Source organism: Pteropus medius, unplaced genomic scaffold (genome assembly GCF_902729225.1).
Source record: "Pteropus medius unplaced genomic scaffold, Ma_sr-lr_union100, whole genome shotgun sequence".
Taxonomy (NCBI): Eukaryota; Metazoa; Chordata; class Mammalia; order Chiroptera; family Pteropodidae; genus Pteropus; species Pteropus medius.
In genome coordinates this window covers 14,904,844-14,929,729 of record NW_024351730.1, presented here as the reverse complement: position 1 = coordinate 14,929,729, position 24,886 = coordinate 14,904,844, and the positions used below count along the sequence as shown (strand labels likewise).

General features: G+C 31.1%; 1 protein-coding gene across 13 annotated transcripts in view; it reads right to left on the bottom strand.

Moving 5' to 3' along the window:
* ADGRL3 (adhesion G protein-coupled receptor L3) overlaps positions 1–24,886 on the bottom strand; it is a 726,915-nt gene that overhangs the window by 255,551 nt on the left and 446,478 nt on the right. For 10 of the 13 annotated variants that reach the window (XM_039845304.1, XM_039845303.1, XM_039845307.1 and 7 more), the window contains 2 exons: positions 6,826–6,840; positions 3,891–4,691 (listed from right to left, as the gene is read on the bottom strand). In XM_039845304.1, coding sequence (XP_039701238.1) covers positions 3,891–4,691; positions 6,826–6,840 — 816 coding nt within the window. The remainder of the gene's footprint in view (positions 1–3,890; positions 4,692–6,825; positions 6,841–24,886) is intronic. The other 3 variants (XM_039845305.1, XM_039845308.1, XM_039845312.1) reach the window with 1 other exon arrangement.

Below are 24,886 nucleotides of genomic sequence, written 5' to 3'. Positions count from 1 at the left end.
AATAATAAAGATTACTACCTGAGAAGCATACATCCAATCTTAGTAAAACAAAATTTAGGACTGATACTCTCAACCCTATAATATTATGAATAAGAAGCTTTTAAAAATATGTTATAATTCATTCACTCATTTCTTAACTAATTCAACAAACCCTGACAGATCACCTCATATTTATCAAGTGCTCTATAAGGATTTATAAACAAAAATGACTAAAACAATATCAATAAGATTAGTACAATGTGAATTTGTCTTAGTTCCTGAACAAAAGTATTTTATAAATTGAAAATTCTTTGCATTTGTTTGTTCTTTGCCATATGAGATATACTATATTCTTAAAAATTATTTCTACAAAATTTGCAAATATAAACTATGTGAATAGCAATATAAAATAACTTCTGATTCACTTTCCTACTAATTTCATGCTGGAAAACTGCAAAAATGCTGACAAACTTGCATCTTAGGTAACATAGAATTAGTGATGAGAGTATAATGTTCTGAAAATACTTTTAGAGAAAAATGAGAACAAATTTTAAACATTTTAAAATGTCATCCAGAAGAACAGGCCCATTAAAAAACTTTTTAAGGAGAAACCAACAATGAACAGCTGAAATACAATTTAAAAAATCAAATTAAAATTAATTTCTTTATACAGCTGTTGTTGAAAACAACCCTTTTCACAGATTTACCACTCCACCAATGTTTTACCTTGAAAAGAATACAAACATAAGTGTCAAGATATGAGCCAACCTAAAAGACAGGACAATTAACAATTTGAGAATGGATGTTAGCGAAAGTTAGAAACTAGAATTAAATGACTTTTGAAACTACTTTTTAAAAATATTTCTGCGAAGCTAAGTTTTTCATCATAGTCTTCCTTAAACTTTATCACTTCAGAATTTAAAAGTGACCTTTGTTAAAAATACACATCTGATTTCATGGTTAAAGAATAGGTATAATGTTTTAAGAGCACGAGTCTACGGTAATTATCTAAGTGTGAGAGCTACAAATTAGATTTGCATTTACAGAGTGCTTGACACATGGGGATATTGATATCATTTCTATCCAGTGAATGAATCTAGACACACAGCCTCAGTAAGCATCTTTCCACTACTAGTGCCAAAGAAAAGAATATGAATCTGAAGTCAGGCTGCACTTTAATAGCTGGGTGATTTTTGAGTAATTGATATGAGCTATAGCACTTTAGATACCTCATTTAGAAAATGTAGATAATAATGGTCCTTGTAGGTTGATACGTAGCTATTAGGTTAAGTTTGTTGCACCTATTACAGGTATCTCATTAAAATATAACAATAACCTTCTGAGCTAGGTGTTTGTGTTTTCTTTTTTTTTTTCATTTTGTAGTTGAAACAAATACCAAGAGGCTGAACAACCTGTTCACAAAGAAGCATTAGAGGAAGAATTGAAACCCAAGTTCTTTGGACTCCCAAGCTCATGTTCAGAAGCAGTATGCTACCTGCATGTATGCTTTATCAGAGGATTTTTATATATGCAAGAGAAGCCTAATTGTCTCTTAACTTCCAATGCCCAGATCTTTTAATGTACAGAATAGTTATATCTCGAAGAAGTAAAACACAGATACCCTGTCACAAAAACAACAGCAAAAATGTGAATTTCCATTGATTAGAACTTACTTAAAATCGGAGCAAAAATATTCAGCCCGCTTCCAACAGATGGCAACAGTAAATACATTTTAGATCTACAGACTCAGAATTAGTCTTTTTGACCCTAACATATTTACAGTAAGTTGGTTTCCATAGATAGACAAATAAGGAGATCCATAATAAGAATTCACTAAAGGCAATTTCTTTGAAAAATGTCGATGTAATTTACTAAAGAAAAACACCCAGCTGAACTGTCTGTGTGGAATAAGATGAACAGCCTTTATTGATGTTAATTGAAATTTTCATATCCACACATATCATGTATAAAATTTACTTCCCACACTTATTCTTTCTACCTCTAAACTGCAGTAAATTCACACCAAGGTAACAACTTTTTAATTTGAGCATCCGTGCATGAAAATGATACTTTTTCTTATAGTTATATTAACAAATTTAATAAAGTTAAAAACTCATACTTTGCAAAACAGAGGTCTTTTGTGTTGTTTTAAAAAAGTAAAAACTAAATCTCCTAGCTAACTTAGGAATTTCTTTCAAAAGCTGAACCTTATCATTTCTCAATGTTTGTCATTTTAATAACATCCTTTAAAGAAATGTGAGCATTAAAACACATAGGCAAATGGTTCTTATGTTAACTCCCACAAATAAACGAAATTAAATGGTATAATTTTCTGTATGTCCACAACTACATTGATTTATCATATATATTAATATACACATAACTTCATTAATATATGCTAGAAATATTTTGGGGGGCAAGTCTCTAAATACTCTTTAAGAACAATTTATTAAAACTAAGTTAGGAGTTTGCTTCAGTGCATCAAATAAAAACCCGGAATGATAATTAATTTTAAGCTATTTATTATTCTAAATAAGAATAATGGTTAAGAATATTACAGCTCTTATTCTGGATGAATTATCTTTCTTCAATACTCCAGATGATTGACTCTTGCTTAGGTTTTCAACTGAAGGGTGCACTGGATTGAGAAACCCTACCAGTACAGAGGTGAGTCAGATAACGCACTTAGTTTATGAGATCTTTTGAGGACTTAGTATGGAGAAGTTTCTTTTGCTGCTGTCACTCTGACTGAAGCCTCTCATGGGTTAGAGAAAACACCACATAATTTGGCATTCTGTCACAGTAAGAAGTGGAAACCATTCATTCATTCATTCATACATTCATTCAACAAAGAGTTATTGAGGCTTTATTTCATATATGCCACATATTACACTAGTGTCTGAGAAGGTAGAAATAATGGTCAAATAAAAATATAATAAAAGATGGGTAAGACAAAGTTATTGGCCATATGAAACTTAGAATCTAGTTGTATAAGAAAATATGTAAAAAATGAGCTAAGTTAGGAAGAATGACTTGCTAATAAAATCATTGTAAAAGCAATAGAGAAAATAAATATTAACATGTAAGCACTGAAAGAAAAAAAATAAACTTCGAGTTGCTATATTATCAAAATTCAGACACCTGTATCTTAGTTTTCCATAATACTTTATAATGAGGAATAGTATGATTTCTAGTTTAAAATAATTTAGCTTCTAAACTAATACAACTCAGTTATAGAAGTAAAAATTTAAAGGGAAAACTATGATTGTCTTTGAACAACATGAAAAGGGAACAATATGTCCTATAGATGAAAAAGACACTCTTAGAGAATGGGATTAAAGATTATCTTGTGTTTACTCAAAGTTATGTTTTGTATTGTTTTTATTATAAAATTGAGATCTATTTTTTCTGTATTTATCAGTTATAAATATTTTCTGTATATATCAAGTAGGTACCCTCAGATATATGAACACTCAAACTGACAATGTTGCCAATAGAAGTGGCCATATATGATGCTTTCTACAATGTGAATATATTGGTGTAGGACTCCTGAAGCATTAATACAAGCTAAATCTAAGAGCATTTCTGAGAGCATGTCATAATTAATTAGATGGGATATCATTCTATTTTAGCAAAGATTCCATGTACTTCACTACACAAAGAATTACTAGCTGATAATGAAAATGCCCTTCAAAGAAGGGCCAAAGAATAGCTGCACAAGGGTAAAACACATCAGTTCCTTATACTTTTTTAGAGCTGAACATGGTTAATGAACAGCAACACTTTTTCAGATGAAAAGACGATGAAACATTTTTCAGGTACATAGGCTCGTCCAATCAAAACGTTCAATAAATTTACTGAGAACAAACTAAATATTTTCCCCCTCAAGAACCACCAAAAGTCAAACTTACCTGATCTACTATCCAGAGGTCCAAAATCCAAGGAATATTTCACGACGTGATAGTTATTCCATACATAAAGAAGGTTGTCCCTGGGGTTGTAATCCACGGCTGCTATGTATTGGTATGAGTTGGGAAAAGGTACATCCACCAAACTATCCTTACTTTGGTCGGTGTTGTAAATGTAGTCAATCTTATTCCCCGTGGCCTCATTGTCATCATCCTCATATACAGATTTGACCACATACAGAATCCCACAAATCATAAAAGCATTGGAAGCTGATCTTTTATCATATGCAGTATCCCATGTCCCTTCAATCCGTAGGGTGTAAGGGTTCAATTGGCTAATGACAATTTTACCATTGTTTTGTTCTGTTGCATAGATGACCCATAGCCCATTCTCATCCACTGCCAGGTCTATGTCAGATTTGCCTCCCCAACGGTAAGGAGAAGTATCATGGTAATTGGCATTTGCTATGATAGCCTCTCCACTCTTTATCCTAGTTCGCAAATCAAACTTTACTATGTTCCTGGTGCGCTCTTTGTTGAAGAACAAAGCTCCATCGTATACTACAAATCCTGTGCCATCCACCCTGTGAGGAAGCTTGTAGGTTGTAGTTGGCCTTCCAGCAATGAAGTCATCCTTGGATGAGTATTCAGTCAGGGTATCAGTTCTGTAGGGGGTCCAGGGCATATAATAAATCTTGTCAGAAGCCTGCAGAGGGTCTTTACACCATGCCCCAGATTGGTGGTCGGACTCAAACAAATGTTCACTCTGGTAAACTCCTTTTAGTAGTCCAGGACAAAGAAAAACTGTTGGAAAGGAGTTAAAATAATACATATATTAATTTGAATATATTGACATACATTCTTATTTTTCACCAAATGGAATGCAACTCTAACAAGAAATCCATCACCACTTAGTCATTTTGCTGCATTCTTCTGAGAATACAAAGTAGTCACACACATTAATTCTGACTTTTGTTTAAAATCATTTTGATTTCATTTGCTGAAAAAATTTTGCGTTTTTATGAGTAGCTGTGCTTTCCTTTGAGTTTTACCTTTATAAACATGTATTACAATATTTTTGGATATATGTATACGAATGTCATATATGTTTATATATTTATAGACATAACAAATACAAATGTTAATACAGGATATTTTTAGGTATCTTATTTGGAAATTTCAAAAAATACTGTTTTCACTCTGCTGACATTAGCTATTCAATACTTATCATTAGAAAATATATGGAAATCTAATAGTAATTAAAATATAATGATAAAGGAAAAGAAAAGTCCTGTAATACAGGCCACTGAATCTTCTAGCAAAAAAGCTCTTAAAGCTGCGATAGCACCCATAGAGCATGCATCCCACACAAGTAAAAATGAGTGATGGATAAATACGGGAAGGAAAAAGAGAAAGGAAGAAACAGGAAAGAAGGAATAAGGAAAGAAAAAAGGTGAAAGGTTACAGAGAAGAACCCAAGATCTAGATTTTAATCAGTTAAAATGTCCTGTTAAATACAGTATTATTGGAACTTAAAACATGTACCTTTTACTGTTACATGAGAAGAGCATTTAAAAAAAAAAACAAGATTACTTGCTATAGTATTTTGCTGCTCATACTTCAGACTGAAAATGGGCAAGAATTATTTGATTCACTTGATTTTTAGTATGACGCAGTAACACATTGTGTCAATGGTGGTGAGAAAGTCTGGCTGATTAGATTGATCCGTAATGAGAGGTTATAAAGCAATATTTCCCAAAGTGTGGTACTTGAAGCACCTGTTTCAAGTGGTATAGCTAGATGTTATACAGAAAGAAAAAATGAGTCCTTAGGCACATGGAAACATATGTCAAACAGAATTGTGATTCCAGTAGCTCAGATACATTAGTAAATCTCCAAAGCAGAAGTAGGAGGTTGAGCAAAATTTGCCAGCTAATTTGAACACAGAACCCTTTCTATGGAGCCGCTTTGGAGTGCAGTATTCTGCTCAACCTAAGGGAAACATTGCTCTAATATTTTTGCAAAGCAAACACACTGAAAAATAATCATGCAGTACACTGTTATGTTTGAAATGATCACAAATGTATTGGGAAGAGAAATTAGAAAATCAAAAAATTTGGATGTTTACTTATATTTTAATGATTAATGAAAAAAGTATTATATTCTTGATATTAGTTATCAGCTCTTTAACAGAAACTATAAATCTAGATCCAGCGGAAACAGTCTAAGATGAAACTCAGCTAGGATTGGGTCGTTATTAAAAAGGAAAGTACAAAGTATATTGTTAAAGTGCCCAAAGTTTTACTTTTGGAGAAATAAAAAGTTTGGGGGAAAAGTTGACTATCAAAATTTTCCATATTAAGGATAGAGGGCTATTGTCAATTTACGCTCAATAATAAAATCAATGATTAGAATTTCTCAGGATTCTAATATGATAGTTATAATTATAAAGGATGGGTAGGCATTGTTACCAAAATTGTATATAAATTTTATGTTAGGTAATAATCAGCCCTTGGTTACTAAAGTAATTTAAGGTATTTTAAGAAAACCATCTCCCTTTTCCTCCAATAGTTAATTTTTTTTAAAGGGAAACTATACCAGAGCTATGGAAAATTATCTAGAATAGAAATAAAAACAAATCTAAAGCAATCACTATCCATCATCATCTACTGGATTTCTAACTACTTTTTTAAAAATAATGAGGAATAAAATAAAATACATGGCTGAAAATTTTACACTATTAAATTCTTTTAGGATAAAAGAATTAAACCAGCACTGGTCAGTACAACAGATTAAAGTGAAGTTGAGCAGCAGAAGTAGTAAATAAATTTTCATAAAATAGATAAGAATTAATAACAAAATTATTTTAACTAAATGTTAAACTGTTAAATAACTTAGCCTATAAATAGTATATAATTTATGAAAGGTATTTAATTACCTTTTTGTTCCACTTCTATTGGAGAGAGAGAAGTAAAGAGAGAAAGGAGAAAAGAGAATAGATTAATGGTACGATATTGGCCAAGCACTTTTTATTCACCTCTTCCAAACCGAAAGTAAATAATTTATTTCACTCATACTTGCTTTATTGAACATTATGGGTTTTTTACAAACCCACTCCTCTATCAAAATTATTTTTTAAAGCAATCATATTATAAGCTTAAAAATACAGTACAAACTTGGAAAAAATAACACAAAAGTTAATCAAGCTAAGATTTAATAAACATACCATTCCCAAGTATAGATACAGCAAATATAATATTAATATGAACACCAATTTACATTTGAAAGGCAGATAGGTAACATACACAAAAAGCTTTCAAATAGTTTTGGCTAGTCTTATTTAGGAAATGCTGAAGTGTATACCACTATTTAACATAATAATAGTCTTGCTTTTTACCCATCTCAAGAACTCTTCAGAAGAACTCAGTGACTTATTTCCTAAGGCCTAAGATTTTCCAGAGTTTGTCAGTCTTATGAGAAATGCACAACATAAGGCTACACATTAACAGGGAATGCTCTCACTCTGAAAAAAATGGATTTAGAATCTTTATTTAAAAAGCACTCTTACTCCCATTCGTCAATTTTTATATTATTAGCTCTCATCGATATTTTATATTATTGTGGAAAAATACTGTCTTTTAGAAAAAGCTATATCAGAAGGTTGGGATAAATAGTGAAACCCTGCTCTGGCCTCTTCTGAAATTCTTAACTTAGCCTTTCAACAGACTCTTGTAAGAATAAATTGAGATCCTCAAACAAGTTACGGTTAAATTAGATTCCATTATTATTTTTAAGGTACTGATCAATACAAGTCAGGGGAAATTCTGGAAAACTGCAACATATTCAAGTAGTATCTTCTTTAGCCTATAAAAAACTGTCATCGGAAACAATTTGCCTAGATCACAAAAAGGAAAAAAAAGGACAATGGAAAAAAGAAGACAAAGGGGTGCCTAACACAAACTTAAAAATCAGATTGCAAGTGATATAAGTCAAAGATAATTTCAGTGGAAGGGATGGACTGAGTGAGACATGCATAATAAATACATTTGAAGTTCTAGGAAAGTTTCAAAACAAGGGAGAAATGTTTGGGGTAATTATATTTGGGTGAAACTTTTGTGCTTTGACCTAAACTCATGTCTTCAATTACTGTAAAAATCATGCTCACTTCTCTTCATTGACTTTTTTCGAAACCTCAATATCTTATATGCTAGAAGACAAGATTCCTATATATCACAAATATGCTTAGGAAGTTACAAATAAGATTATCTTTTTCAGATTCCTTATCTCACTAATTTATAAATCTTATTTTTAACAGTATTTCTAGGACTCTTAAAAACTATTACACTGTTATAATTCATCGTCATCCTCAATTAATATTTACTGAGCAACTGCAGTGTTCTCTGGACTGTATGATTCATTATTGGTCATTAAAAGCTTCACCTAAAAGATGCAATTCATGCTATGACAAGAACACTATCAAACATGAGTTCAGATTGACGACTAGAAGCAGCATAACCAAGGACCTTAAAGAATTACTTAATCAATAGTTTCAAAAATTTGGACCCAGTACAGTGAAGATGGAGTTTGGGAGTGTAAAGTCATACTAAAGTCAGCATTTTTCAAAGACTAGCTTACAAAATAATTTTAAGAACTAACTTCATTTTTTGAAATAGTTCTAAATATATATCCTTTTGACAATTATAAATGGAGATATTTATATTCTAAAATGTAAAGTTTATATTCACAGAACTTTAGTCTTATTTCATTTAAATAAGGCCGTCTTATATTTAAGGGCAAATATCCTAACTTCTTGGTGACTGGGACTGGTATTTTTCTTTGACAAATACTTAACGAGGAAGAGGAGATATGTGATGAAAGTAAATACTGTCTTATACTTTAATGGGCTTTTTAAAAATTATTTTTCAAAGAACTTACTCCTCTATTTTCTCAATTGTCATTAGGTAAAATTTTGCTTTTAATTCTCTGGTCCTGGTCTAATTTCAGAGATATCGACATAAGTTGTAGCACAAGTAATGTTTGCCTCTGTTACTTGCTGGTTACTCAAAATTAAGATTTATTAGGCAATTCTACTTTGGATAAAATTATTATGGTCTTGCCTATGTCATGACTGGTTGTAGCTAATTTATCATTTATTTACCATTTTCAAAACGGAAGTAAAATAATCTCATAATTTAAGTTGATACAAGCATACACAAATCATATTCCAATAATAAAAACTGGCAAGGCAAACATAATTTGTCATTGAAAGGCTTGGTAACATTTAAGATTAGCCAGTCATTGTCCATCATCTAATTCTGATTCTAGAAGCTTCTCTCCGCTGAAACAAATAAACAAACAAATTGCATGGGTACAAGAAACATGCTTACCACTGTATCCCTCACAGTGGATACATTATAAATACTTAGTAAACATCTACAGAATTAATAAATAATCCAAATAAAGGTGATTAATTTTGCTCTTTGATATTTTAAGCATGTAGTAAAAAGAAAAAAGTGGCGAAACAAAATTGAATTTACTATATAGAATCATATGTACAATGCATTATCAGTATCATGTCCTTAAATATTTCAGTGGAGAGGGAGAAAAGTAAAATTTATGAGCAATATGTATCTCCAATTCATTAAATGTAAAACTGGAGGGGAAAAAAAAGGAAAAGAAGAAAAAAATGTATAGATGGTCTTCAGGGGAATTTCGGCAAGAAAAATTTGTTGCTATAAAACAGCCTGTAATGATGTAAATATACAGGCTGAAAATACTCCCTTCTCTCCTCTCTGTAATAAAATTATAAATAAATTGTATGATGACACCTGTTATAGGCCTTCTTCAGGACCTCCTGTCTTATGGTCTGGTCCAATATCCTGAATTCTAACATTATAGCTGTCATTATTGATTTCCAAACCTCTTTGGAACTAGTTTCTCTCCTTTTCTCTATTTACTTTTAATCTTCAAACTATTTTTATTGTCTATTCAGCCTCTGCAAATACATTTATACATTTCCTTAAAGTGATTTCATCGTTATCCTTTGTCAAACTTAATGTCATAAGCTATATCCTGTGGTTAGAGTAAATGACAAATTCAAACTAAAGGTAATCTTATTCTTCTTTTTATACAAAAGGAAGAAACAGGAAAAAAGAAAAAAAGACGAGTACAATTTCCCTTCATTTCCCAACAGTTCATAAAATAGATATAATATATAGTTATGTTATTGTTTAGAAAATAAGATGTTTTTAGTTCTATTCATATCTGTGCTGTATGTCATACTTTTGAATTGCATACTTTAATTAGAAAAAGTATGGATGAGAGAGTATATGCATGCATTGCCAAGCTTTTTAAAATTGCATTGCAAATTACAAAGAAATAAAATTGTTGTGTGCCAAAAATCGTTAGTGCCTTAACTAAGAAGTATAAAATTGTACCTAATTCTAATGTAGCTTAAATTTTCTTTTCTTTTAAACTATAAATCACACGATATATTTTCTATCTACAATTTAAATGTTCCAAATGAGTAGAGTGTCATAATTCAATGATGCCTCTTTGTTTCTGTAATATATAAATAAATATCCACTATGGGGAACATAAGATGGCTATAAGGTATTAAATAATTTATAAATAAATATTTTTTTCACTAGAATATAGTAGTGTTTGAAACAGAATATTTTCTTGGCTACATTGGCTTAGACAATTAAAATACATTTGGGAATCCTTATCACAAGCCAGCTGGGCAGTTAGGAAGATGGTAAAACTAGGTAAATAATAAAAGAATCAGTCTTGGATGAAAATTTGCTTGTGCATCATCCACAAACAAAGTCATCTATCAGTGAATAACCAAAAGTCCATAATAATACTTCATATTTGTATAGAACTTTATAATTAAAAAAATTTTTCACATGGATTGCTTGTTTTAAATCTTCAAACAACACTGTGAAGTGATATATCTTAATTCTGTATCAGAGATAAGTCAACCAAAACTCAAAAGGTTAAAGGATTTGACCAAGATTAACCCTGATATGTAGTAGAGTCTTGTCATTTGTCTAATATTACTGGTTCTCACAAAATGTAAACTCAGTGAAATACTGTTTATTGGATTCTTGTTCTTCACTTCCTTTTTGTCAGTCAAATCCACAGAGGAGTACACTTTAGAGGACAAAATACTTAAAATGAAATCTCCCTGAGAGCAGGCACTGTGTCTGTTATAAGAACGTTCGATAAGCATGTGTCATGTGCCATATATTGCACTAAAGTTTTGCATACAAAACTAATTTAAATATCCCACAGCAAACTTATGGGGTAGATATTCTCATTATCTTAACTTTTCAAGCTATGTTACAGGTACAAAGATGCATGACTCTTTGGTTAATAAGTTGTAGAGTTGGAATTCAAATCTATGTTTTGATTTTATTTATTATTGCATCTCCAGTGCCCAATACCTAGAAAGATCTCAATTAATATTTTGTATGCCTCCATGCAATCATGAATTGTATTTTGGTCTTTTCAAAGGAAAGGACTAGATGTCATATTTTTCAGTGCTATCAACCCTGAGACTAGTGAAGCAAAGTATCTCTCCAGAGAAGATAAAATAATAGGGAAAAAAAAAAAAGGGTTACTAATTTCTTGGCCAAGGAAACAAGATATTTCTTATCATCAGAAATAAATTGTGCTGAATACTTCATGTCCTATTAATTCTTATTATTCCAAAACAGAGAAAATTGTCTCTTATTTTATTTCATATACACTAAGAAAATACTGAAGCACTTCAGTAAATAGAAATAAAAACATCTGTGAAGTTCATTAATTTTTTTGGTATACTGCATATCAAAAACTCTGACAGACATCTGTCTCTTTTCAGTAAATAAAAGTGCTAATCCTTTATTTAATGAAAGACAGGGGTAATCACTGCAGCTCAGCTTCTAAATTATGTTTTTCAAATAATACCGTGCATCAGTGAATAAAAGTGCCGCTCAAGCACCTTGTATTACAATGGCTTTATATAATGTGTTTCCAAAATTAACACCTCCTAATGAATTTCACCCTTGAGTATGTAGATTGAAAATGTCAATAATTCATAAAATGCTTTCACTAGCCACATTCTAATTTAAACACTTAAATACAATATCTATAGATGCTGCAGAAACTGAAATTGCCTTTTATTTTTATTTAAAACTTTCCATTCTATTGATAGATCCGTAAAATCTTTAAAACTGTTAATTTAGCCTTTTAAAAGAAAATGGTGCTATTAGTAGACTTTTTTGAGAATCTATTGGTAACAGCTTCTAGTAAAAATAATAATTTTTCAAAGTTATTGGAAAGACTTATTCGACATTACATTTTGTTCATCAAGGATGTATCCTTGGCATAATGATTTGTCACCACTGTGTAACAACCACATGACATTTAGAATTGCTACACAAAATATAGAGTCCCCTCAGAGTGGATAAGAGTATATGTGTATATTTATAGATTAGATCTGAATACATTTGTATTTGCAAGGTCCTTGGAGCTGTGAATACAGAGACAATAATAATTATAACAACTAATAGTTACTAAACATGTACTATGAGACCAGTCCTCCAGTGGATCATTTCATTTAATCTTCAAAGAAGCTATGAATTTGGTAGTGCTATTATGAATATGTAACAGAGGAAGAACTGATCTCTGCCTTAGGGAAGCTTACCGCCCAACAATCGGTGATTTTCAGTATACTCATTTACCAATTATAAGCTATTTTTAAATGCTTTCAAAGGAACGTATATAAAGGAATTAAAAACAGACAGTAGAAGTGAATGGCAGAGAGGGGGGAACTGTTAGAAAGAGCTGAAGTCAGTTAGAGTCACAAAAATTTTGACTAAAATCAAATTTTTTGTAGCAAATGTCATCCATTTGCTCCTGAGAAATATATTTGACTGTTTCTATTATTATGTTGTATGCACTCAACTCCGGATATGCAGCAAACTAGATATTTAAAATGAACCTAGATCTAATCTCAGATATTTAATAAATACTTTATGATTAATATTCCTAGAGTTTGGTTGCTGAAATATATTTTTGAAAAGTCATTTAGTCCCAGCTGATTTTTTTCTAAATAAGAAAAATGAAGCCGGAGAATTAAGATATTAGCTACAAATCACAGTTTAATTTTGAACTTTTAATAGAATTAAAAACAAATTATTATGTATGTGATATTTTTTAATTCATTTAACAATTTTATATATTGTGAGAACAGAAACAGCTATCCTAATTTTATTGATGAGATAAACTAGAAGCTGAAAGGAGTCAAGTTACTTTATCTCTGGCTAAAAATTGTTCTTTTAGTCTTTGCCAGAGCTCTTAAGATCTGGTGAATTAATCTTAGAATTGAAAGTTGTATCACTTGGTACAAAAGAATGGGACAACAAAACCCAAGGAGACATTTAAGCAAGGAAAAATTGACCAACATTCTATGGAAAAGATTACGAATCTGAGGAGCTGCTATATACTTTGTCACTTTGTAGAAGTCTTCCAAATACTCTGACTCACTTAGGACTTGATTCACATTAGCCAAAGAACAGAAAATACTTTTTATTCATAACAATATGGTTAAAGATAACAAAGTAAATAATATATATATGATTTCCATAACTGTAAACAAAAAACAAACAAAATTAATTTCAGAATTAGTAGAAAATATACAACAGAATCTCTTGGAAAATAGATTTAAGATCCTTACTCATTTAATTTGTTGGTGTTTGATGAAATTAACGTGCTAATACCAATCATATGAATAACTTTCAGGTCTTTCGATTCATTATTAGAATTTTCCAAAAACACAATTCTTATATTTTCTAATTTTATGTCTTACTCATACTATGTTCTGACCACATTCTTCACAGTGGTTTATTCATTTTTACTGCATATATTTAACACCTATTTTATTTCTCAACTTCTGCTTACTTGGTTGCCCCTATTCAGGATGCCTAACGCCTCTTATTCTCCAGTTAAACCAAACTCTGTTTTTAGGTTCTAAGTTATTCTTTCATGAATACTACCATATTTACCTGTTCCATATTGATCAACTGTATAATTTCAATATAGTCTGTGGGGAAGTTTTCAATAATGTTCTAATGATTAGCAAACTTTTCTGCAAAGGGCCAGACAGTACATAATTTAAGCTTTGTGAGCCACATGCAGGCCATGTTGCACAGTTGCAGTTTTTCTTTTTTTTTCTTGTTGTTTGTTTTTATAACTCTTAAAAAATGTAAAAGACATTCTTAGCTCATGGGCTAGTACAAAAACAACCAGTAGGTATTTATCCCATGGCCATAGTTTGCCAATTCCTATTTATTTCACTTATGCTATCTCATTTTCTATTCTATTGGCACTCGGTATTTTTACCTTCTATCATTCTTCTGGAAGTACTTGGAGGTTCCTGAAGGCAGAGAATCATGTATCATTCATCCAGGAACCATTGGGTTCTATCTCAATGTTCGTAACTGCTAGTCAATAGATGTCACTAACATGCTTTCAAAGTCACAGGCAAATAGCTTCAAATAAGAACTTGGTATGATTTATTTAATGATGTGAACAAAGGAGGAGACAAATCTTACAGATGGCAAAGTATGTTTTTTTCCTAATAAACTGATTGTATTTGGCACATAAAATCCTCCTGAGGTTCTACTTCTTTTCTCTCTATGGAGTCCATTATATCTCTATCTACTTATATATTTGTATACTGAAAAATATTTGGTCTATGATCAACTGCTAAGAAAGATTTTGCAATCTCTGTGGAAATTCGCCTTAGTGACATTGAAACAAGTTAATTTTGGTCCCATTTATTTAGTATTATACTATGTTAGTCTATTTGCTGAATACTTTATATTATTCTATTTAATCCTCACAACAATCCTGTTGAGATTATTATCATTATTATATGAATAAGAAGACTGAGTACAGAGGTCATATAACTAGTAATCATTAGAGCTGGTCTTTGAACTTGTCAGCCTACACTCTTAACCTCTATGCCATACTCTCTAGCAAACAAGAAGGAAATCATAATTAAAATAATGAGGATAACTAATATTAATTGAGTGCTTACTACTTACTAGATGGTGTAGGGTTTTAAATAATTTACATGTGTTATCCACTTAATATTACCACTATAAAGTAGATAGTATTATTACTTCAATCTTACAAATAAGGAAATTATGATACAGAGAAGTTAAATAAATGGTAAATGGCAAACCCAATGCCAAGCCTCTGAAACTAGAACCCAAGTACTAAACAACTATCTTCCAAGTGCAAGCTACTTTTGTTGAATAATTCCATTGATTGAGGGAAGAAGTAGAGTTTTATGCTACCCTTGTTACTTTCTAAATGCTAGATTTGCTATATTCACTAAGTTAAATTTATCAAATATAGAAAATGATTCGATGTTCTGCTCTCAATGAAAATATCTGATTGTGATTTCAACAAAACCTTTTTAAAAGTTAGTATTAATAACTAGCAATAATTTATTTTGAAAAAGAAAAGTGTTATACTGATTTTTCCTCATATAGAATATATTCTCAGAGCCATGTAGTTAAGATCTCATTTTGGACAAGAAGAACCTTTCTTTGGAAACCTTTTAGGGCAGTGTCACATTCCAGGCTCACAAGGCACATGTTGGTCACCTGTAAAGCAATGAGCCAGCATTTGACTTAAATCAATAATGTCTGACAGAGGTGAAAGCAATGTAATCATAAAAGAATTAAATATTCCAGAAAGAAGGTGGCATACATAAAACACCTTGCTACTTTTTTCTTACTTGAAGGAAAAAACACATATTTTATTCACTATGCAACTTAAAGAGTGAACTCTCAAAGTACCACTTTTCTCATGGGAGTCTCCTGTTTCTTCTTTAATTCTTCAGTGTCCATCACAGTGTGTCTGTGACAGTTCTATATCAAGATGCTATTGGCCTAGCCAAATGCAGTTAATTATATTAGTTTCTATTTATTTCCCACTCATAGTTGAAAAGTATTCATGATGGGGTTTAGTGCTACAACATTATAATATTTGACACAAGAATTACATGCTCCTAAGAATGGGAACATATCTTTTCTCATCTGTTTTTCTTATAAATTTATGTTCGTTCTTTGAGAGACTATGACAAAAGGAATAACTATTATTAAAAAGAAAGTTATAAATTATCTAGGTCAAAGTTGATAAGGGAAATAACAAGCAGACAGTCCTTCAAACGTGTTCAGTGTGGTACAATATCTAAAGCCAAGATATTATATTTAAAATTAAATTAAAAATAACAACGAAAAAGTATGTTTCTCTCCCGTTCTTTATAATACTGTGACATCTGCTCAGTAATTCACTAAATGAACTTTTTGTTTGTTTTAGTGAAATGTATCAAATTTGAGAAAAAGTAAGTTTTAAAGAATGAAACAAATGATGACATTATTCTTGCTCTATTGAACCACTAGCGACATACTTCATAGTCTATTTAAACCAACCAGCCTCCAACAGTTTGTTTTTTCTTAAAAGCTATCTGCAGAAGGTTCATAAAAATGAATTTTCAGGTTAGAGCACTGAAGAAGGAACTATTAACAGTATAACATTATTAGGTGCATTTTTTCGGTTTTTAATGAAATAAACTTCCTTGTAGACAAAATAGAGCAGTTGATAGCTAATAAACTGATTGTATTTGGTATTAATTAAAACTTTAATTTCTTGTTTATAGGTATAACAGTATTTCATTTATCACAATAGGTGATTATTTTTAAAATAGAACATTAAAGACAAAATAAATTCCCCATATAAACAATATTTCCTCAGGAACTTCTATATATGACACACTCTGTTAATTTACTAGAAAGTTAGTCATGTATGTTCAAAGACACTCTCCATTTCTTCACTGCTGTGTAAAAAGCTGCGCAATAAATATTTTAAATTTGTAAATCAATACAAAGGGTCTCTATCTTTGATGCTCTTGAATATCTGGTATAAATTTACACATATCAAAGATAAAACAAAAAGAAAAAAATAAAATGTGTATGTGGATTGTATAATTGATCTGAAGTAAATATTTTCTGAAAATGACATTTAATTAATAAATCCATTTGATATTTTGGTTAATATCTAATTACTAAACCAGAACTACTACTATATTTTGTCTCATCATGCTACATTTTAAAATAATAAACACTGAAAACACTGGGGAATTTTCAAACATGGTTGAATAACTACATAATCTTGCAATAAGAAGTATTTATCAGGCCATGGAAGCAACCAAAGTGTCCTAAGATAGATGACTGGAGAAAGAAGATGTGGTACATATATACAATGGGATATTACTCAGCCATAAGAAAATGTGGCACATGGATGGATCTTGAGATAATCATGCTAAGCAAAATAAGTCAGATAGAAAAAGTAGAAAACCATATGATTCCACTCATATGTGGGATACAAAACTGAAAGCAACAAACAAAAATGACAAACAGAGACTCATGGACATGGAGAGTGGATTAGTGGTTACCAGTGGGAAGGGGGAAGCGAGTAGGTAGGTAAGAGTAAAAAATGACAGAAATCTAACTTTGGGAGGTGAACTCACAATACAACATATATATGACATACTGTTAAATGGTACGCTTGAAACTTATTTGATTTTATTAATCAGCATCACCTCAATAATTTTAATTAAAAAACAAAAATAATAAAAAATAAATTTTAATAGATAAAAAAAGTATTTATAGCAAAAATAACCAACAGTTATTGAAAGTTTACTACGTGGAAATCATAATTACCAAAACAACTCTTTAGGGTAAGTATATTATTACCATTTTACAAATGAAGAAAGTATGAGGCACAGAAATTAAGTTAATTGCTGAAGGTCACAAATCTAGTAAGAAACTGAGCTAGGATTTGAAAAAAGACAATCTGGCTCTAAGGTTTTTATGTTCATTGGATGGTCTTCATAGTCTCCCAAGATTACTGATCAGTTTATACTGATTAATTTTTCTCTCCCACAAAATGAAGCAACACAACAGTTTGATATCCTACTTCAAATATCAATAAATTAGAAAAGTAGATTTAAATGTGTGATTTTTCAATGAAATCTCAAGTTGTGAATTTTGGTTGTAGTGCGTGGAGGTTAAGTTTTAGATTTCTTAGATTTCTCAGGTTGATATTTTCTAATCACTAACACTAGCACCTTAACTCATAAGTCTCTTAACATCAGTTCTCTTGTTATATGTGTAACATGGATTCATCCGGCCACAGAGAGATTCTATGCTCTGCTCTGCCTACAAATTTTAGGAAAGAAATGTGTGCTAGAAAATTATAACTCCTTAGCAACAAAAATAAAAATCGAATGCCTCTACTATGAAAGTGCAGAATACTATGAGAATGGGTTTTTCTTCTTTTTGAAATCAAACATAGTTTCTTCTACCATTGTAAAACTGATGTCTTAATATAATTTCTAAGTTAAGTTTAAGCATTTGGAGGAAGCAGCAGTTTTTTTATGAATCTTCAGCTTAGTAAAGTATACATTGTCTATTTGAATTCAGGGCCAGTAAATTCCTACAAAGTGTTTACTGCACTATACATATTATTGGTCCTGTCACTGAACAGTGCCCTCTTTCTGTTTTATAGCTAACGTAGCATTTCTCCATGGCATCAATAGATTAAAGTATTTACTACCAGAAAAAGTTATGTGAAAATAGAACAAGCTCATTTTGCTACAAGCTAACTCAATAAATCTGTCTAGTTTACTGATGTTCACTTTCATTTAAAATCAGTACATGTTTATCTTGCAAACTTCAAGAAGCCAGAGAGAAAGGTTATTTTTCATGGCAGAAATGCTTCTTTGTTAACCTTAATAAATGGCAGTTTAATAGGACCAGATCTATATTTCTAATGCGTATTAGTAAATATTTAGAAAAGAGTCAATGAGGGGTCTATTGAGACTTTGAAAGATTCTGTTTCTTGAGCCATACAACTCCTTCACTATAGAAAAACAGTTTAAATTAATTGGTTGAATTTTATAATATTAGTTTGATGCCTTTCTTAAGTTTACCACCAGAAAACTAGGTCATTAATAAACCTTGTTTACTTCTGGTTAGACAAAAATAAAATAAAATAAAAGCAAAATTAGTCCTATATATGATTCTTAAACTGACAGTTGAGAAATAAACAAAATGGGAATAGTTGGTTCTTCTTTTGACAGTACTATACAGCAAAATAATGTTTTACTCTGAAGACAGGCAAACTATTTTTTTTTTCAGTCTCTTATGTCCCACAGAAAATGGTTATGGATATGACTTATATAAATCAATCCACCTAGAGCCGTAGTGACCAATTGGTCAATCATGTAACATTTATAATAGATGATCACAGAAAATACAACTTCTTTCTCTCAGTTCTATGTGACAGTTACTTTTTCCTTGGTTATGACAATACAATGGAAGAAAAATGTTGATGTTTATTAAACCAGATCATGCTCACAGCTGTAAAATAGCTATTTTATACATTTTATGTACCTATCATGAGTACAAAATATCTCAGTAGATATATGCCAGAATTTTTATTTTGACACATTTGATTTTACTTCTGAAAAACTGTGTTATTAATGAATGTCTTGCTTTTATTTTTATATATTATTATTTTTTTACATAAAATTCCCTTTCTACACAAGAAAAAAACATGTTGGTTCTAGAGCCATTCTCTCCTTATCTCTTTTGGAATGAAACATAATTATTCTCCTAAATCTATGCCCTTGCACACATCACTTACTATTGTGTACCTGCTTTCATAATCTCCAGTACATTTATCTACAATTGGGTGAAATTTCACAGCTTGATGAGGTTTTTTTCAACAGCTTCCTATGTAACCCACAGCTCTCAGGAAAGCCTGCTTTTGAAAGACAAGCTTTAGGAAGAAAGTTTTGCTGCAACAGAGAGATTGCTTTGGGAGGTCTGGAGGAAGATATCACTCTAATTAATATGTTAACAAGGAATCAGTCATCAGTACAACGCCAGAAAGGAGCAGATTCTGTATAATATTGGCCAACTGTTTCAAGCACATAAATCTACCTTCACCAACCACATTACAGCTGTTCTCCAAGAAGACAGATAATATGTTAAATGTTAAAGAGAGGTTTGTAAAATGATTAACATTTTTGTCAAACCAGATTTATGAAAGGCATTGTCATATTTTCATAATAACACTAAATACTTAAAAAATAGTTGGTAAATACTTAATATGTCTACAAATGTTTTCAGTTACTCAAACATAATTCAAATGTTTTATGGGGTATAGTGTCCTAATCTGGGATCCTAGGACAGCAGGCCCAAGACAAGGATTTTGATGCAGGTAGTTTATTTGGGAGGTAATCCCAGGAGACAAGTGTAAAGGAACAGTGAGAGAAATACAGAAAAGGAAGAAGAGTCATATATCCGTTAATATTGAAGTTGCTATTGTTGGCAAGGAGGACCAAATTCTTCCCAGATCTCTGAGAAATATAAAGCTGGGGTAATGGACCTTTGTTCCCAGTGGCTTAGGGCAGTCTTTACTGGTAAATACTCCCCTGAACACAAGCAGATGGCTAAGTGCCAGCTGAGCAAGCTGCTGGCCTTGGGGAAAGCCTTATGGTAGAATGCTAAAAGACAAATAGAAGCAGTGTGAAGTGAGAATTGGATGAGATAGGCCTGAGTGCCCACAAAATAGTTTACTTAGGTCTGAGTAAACTCAGAGTTGAGTGAAGGGCATACTATACATGTGCCAGAGGCATCTGCTAAAAGATGTGTTTGTGTATATGTGCATGTGTATGTGGTGTGTCTGCACATATGCAAACAAAACAGTATATAGACCTTAATATTTAACTTATAATACTGTTTTACATTTATTTAGCAGTTGCTTCAGTTTTAGACACTGTGAATAATATTGTTATCTTTTTCTATATTATATACAGAAATTTTTATTTCGATGTTATTAAAATATTATTTATATCATATATCTATAATATATAAAAGAGATATTAAAAAGAAGCTAGTAATGTTACTACCTTAACATCTTTTCCAGTTACACTGTAGCTAGAAATCTAAAATTTACACATTCCACAAAAGTGCTGCTGCAGATACAGGGGAGAAATAGAACTTGTGCCTGATTCTGTCTATTCTCACTTCAATCCTGGCAATGGAGAAAGATAAATCAATTAGATCATGTATCCTGAGTTCATAAGCCACTAAGACCCAGCTGACAAGTAGGGCTTCAACAGAGGTAATATTTATTTTCTATTATTTTATTTTATGTTATAATAATATTCATTAAAATTTTGCCCTTGGATAGCCCTTCTTCTTTTGATAAGCAAATATGTTTAGATAGACCTCTATCATAAGAAACTATTAGAATACTCCCTACATAAAAATGATTGCTCATTTTCTGTGGTCTTACTTCTTGGTGTTTTAAAAATTATCATAATAGAATGGTACTTTAAGAACTCACCTGTAGGAGTCAAGAATTATTTAATAAGAAGTATGAAAGAGATGAGAGAGACTTGCAGTTTCAACTCATATATTTTCATTTACTAACTTACATATAGAAAAGTGAGCCCTTGAAACATTTAAGATTCTGAGAGAGCATAATTTAAACGTAGACTTAGATCACAGTCAATCTGACACTAAATTATCAAGCCACCTGAAATATTTATAAGCAATTTAAAGGCAAAAAACTATGCTTTGGTGAACACTGGATACACAATAAATATTTGCTGATTGATTAACTTAATGAACACAATGATGGATTAATAAAAAACTAATTTCTAGGTGGAGAAGAATATACAGAAAAAAAATGTGAGTACACTCAGTGCTCATCATACAAGCATAATTGGCTACAAAATGTTTTCTTATTGGAGGAAATAAGCAAGTGTCAAAAAGGGCAATTTTAATTTTCAAACAACACATTTTAATGCACAAACACAGACCATAAGTATATAGAGAGAACAACATTAAGAGACAAAAGGAACCAAAGTCACAGTGAAAAATAAGGTATCATTTGCCTCCACACAGATGGCAGTCATTTCTTGAATTTAAATAGGCGTCAAAGATGCTCACACAGTGTTTCAGCTATATAATTGTATGAACCATGAAAGGGATTAGAATGTACCACTCTAAAATATGGTGCCTAAGAAAAATAAATATTTTAAGCTGAAGGAATGTGAGAAACAGCAGGTGCAGAAAGGATTCTCTGAACTTCCTCTTCTCCCCTGAAGCAGGTCATAAGATTCTCTTATGAGAAGTGCCCTCCTTGTACCTGGGAGAAAGGAGCATCTAAAGACGGAGGGATGCTGAGATGAGAACAGGCTTACGTTTTCCCCAGTAATACCCTCAACTCATGGCCTTTTGTTCTATTATGTTTTCCCAAAACTTTTTTACTCTACAACATACCTAATATAAAAACACTCAGATTTAACCATTTCACTGGGTCATCATTTCCTTTCCTGTGTCACATAGAAATTATATTAAAGTTGAGTGCTTTTTCTCTTGTTAATCTGTCTTTTGTCATTTCAATATATAGGGCCTAAACTACAGAAAATGGCAGGATTGCAGGAAAAAATAATCTTTTCCTCCCCTATCACTATAAGTAAAAACTTTTGGGAATTGAGATATATGGTAGTGAAGTATACACTTAACTGAGAGATTATTATATACTTGACATTGTGTTAAGCACTTTACATACAACTTCTCATTTATTCATTGTATAGTTATCCTCATGTGTTTGTGTTGTAGATGAGTGATATGAGGCTCAGTGAACTGAATGGTCTAAGGACACATAGTTCACAATTGACAAGCTTGGGATTTCAACCTAAATCTGTCATATTTCAAAACTTATATGCTAAACAAAATGTCATATTGCTGTTTGTGGATATAACAGAGTATAGATTGAAATGCAATGTAAAATATAATTTTTCTTTGCAATAATTCTTTAAAATCTCAAAAATGTTTTTCACTAATATGTTCAAAGTCAGTGATATTCTAACTAAACATTGCAAACTAAATATCATCTATAACTAGTGCAGTAAAATACATTTCACTAATCAAACTGTCACAGGCAAATAATATTTGGTCACATTATCTGTGGATGCTGACAGTGGTGTTACAATATGTATTTTGTAAGAAAAGTGATCCTTGATGTTGCATGAAAAAATCATGTGTCTAAAAAGATCATTTAAATTTGAGATTGGTCTTCTGTAGAAAGAATGCCCACCTTTTGGTAATTTTTCTGGACAGATTGCAAAAGTCTATGTAATTCATAATATACCACAAATTCTTCACAGATGTGCTCTCAAATTTTGATCAACATGCAAAATTTATTATTAATAAAATTTAGAAGCATCTGCTGGATGGAATGGTAAGTTTGGTGGAGTCATGTGGTAATGATTATTCAAAGTACAGACAATACTCAAAAAACTCCAAGCAAATGAACAAACAAAATTCAAGTCAGTAATATTTACTTGAAATGTATACATTTCGCTTGACAAATATATAAGTGTAGTAGGTCAGCATAGTAATTTTGAGGGCAACACATTAAGTTAATATATATTTGTGAATGAAATTTAATTTATTCAAGAGAATCATCAAGATTCTGGTATTTAGACACGTTTTAAATATATACACGTAAACACATAAGTTCAGGACCATTGATATATACTCTAACAATTATCGAAAATACTTTCACTAAGTATACAGTTGACCCTTGAACGGCACAGTTTTGAAATGTGCAGGTCTATTTATACGCAATATTTTTTCAATAAATACTATAAATGCATTTTCTTTTCCTTATGATTTTCTTAATAACATTTTATTTTCTCTAGCTTACTTTTTTAAATAAGAATTTAGTACCTACTACATAAAATATACAAAATATGTGTTAATCAGCTGTTTATTTTATTGGTAAGGTTTCTGGTCAATAGTAGGTTATTGGTAGTTAAGTTCTGGAGGAGTCAAAAGCTACACACAGATTTTCAACTGCATAGGGGGCTAGTTCTCCTAACACCTGAATTGTTTAAGAGTCAACAGTCATTCATTTAAAATCCTATTTGTGAATTAAGAAATTCAACACACTGCTTTAGTCCTATTAGCCTGCCTCCTGAGCAGAAGAACCGACAAAGGCAATGGCTCCAATGGTCAGGTACCTGGAATCCTGCAGGTAAGGGTCTCCAGGAGAGTAAAGAGGCATCATGAAGAGAGGTCCCAGAAGGCCAGGGCCTCCCTATGTGTATATTTAAGAATGTTTTAAAGGTCAAAATTGGATCAATACCTATGTAGCAAGACTGACTCCTTGGCTTTTCTTTTCTGTAAATATCACCTATCGTTCTGAACAACAAAGCTATTAATAAGCTTTCTTTTACAAATATAAAAATATAACTAAAGATAGGACTTGTACTTATTTAATAACTAGAAAATTAAATATATGGGCTAATCAGGTAACATTTAAATATAACATTAAGCACTATATTAAATACAAATTGGGCTAAAATAAAATGGGCTAAAATAATGGGCTAAATTCAAGAAGCAAATGCAATGTGCTACAAATGTCCAGAAGGGTATAATATCAAGATTAATATGATTTTTTTAATGAAATGTTCTATGGGTAATGTAGGGCTTTAAAATGAAAGTTAAAGAACTGTTAAGAATAAAATAAATGATCTTTTAACTGTGATTAATTTTCATTTCTAACTGATAAAAATATAATTAGAAAACACCATGTGTTTCTTTGAACTTTTATTGTTTTCCTATTCCTACTTTTAAAAATACATCTAAGAAACTCCAAATTTTTAACTTGGAAATTTTCCATTAAAAAAAGAGCTAAGACCTTAAGAATTTAAACAACTAGTGATTGTGTAAAAAATAGTACCTTTAAAAACATTAAGAATAATCAAAGCTTTCTTGCAGTGATATAGAAAAAAACAGCAACTGCAATTAAGGAAAAGAATTTGAAAGGTAAGATTTATGACTTTGATA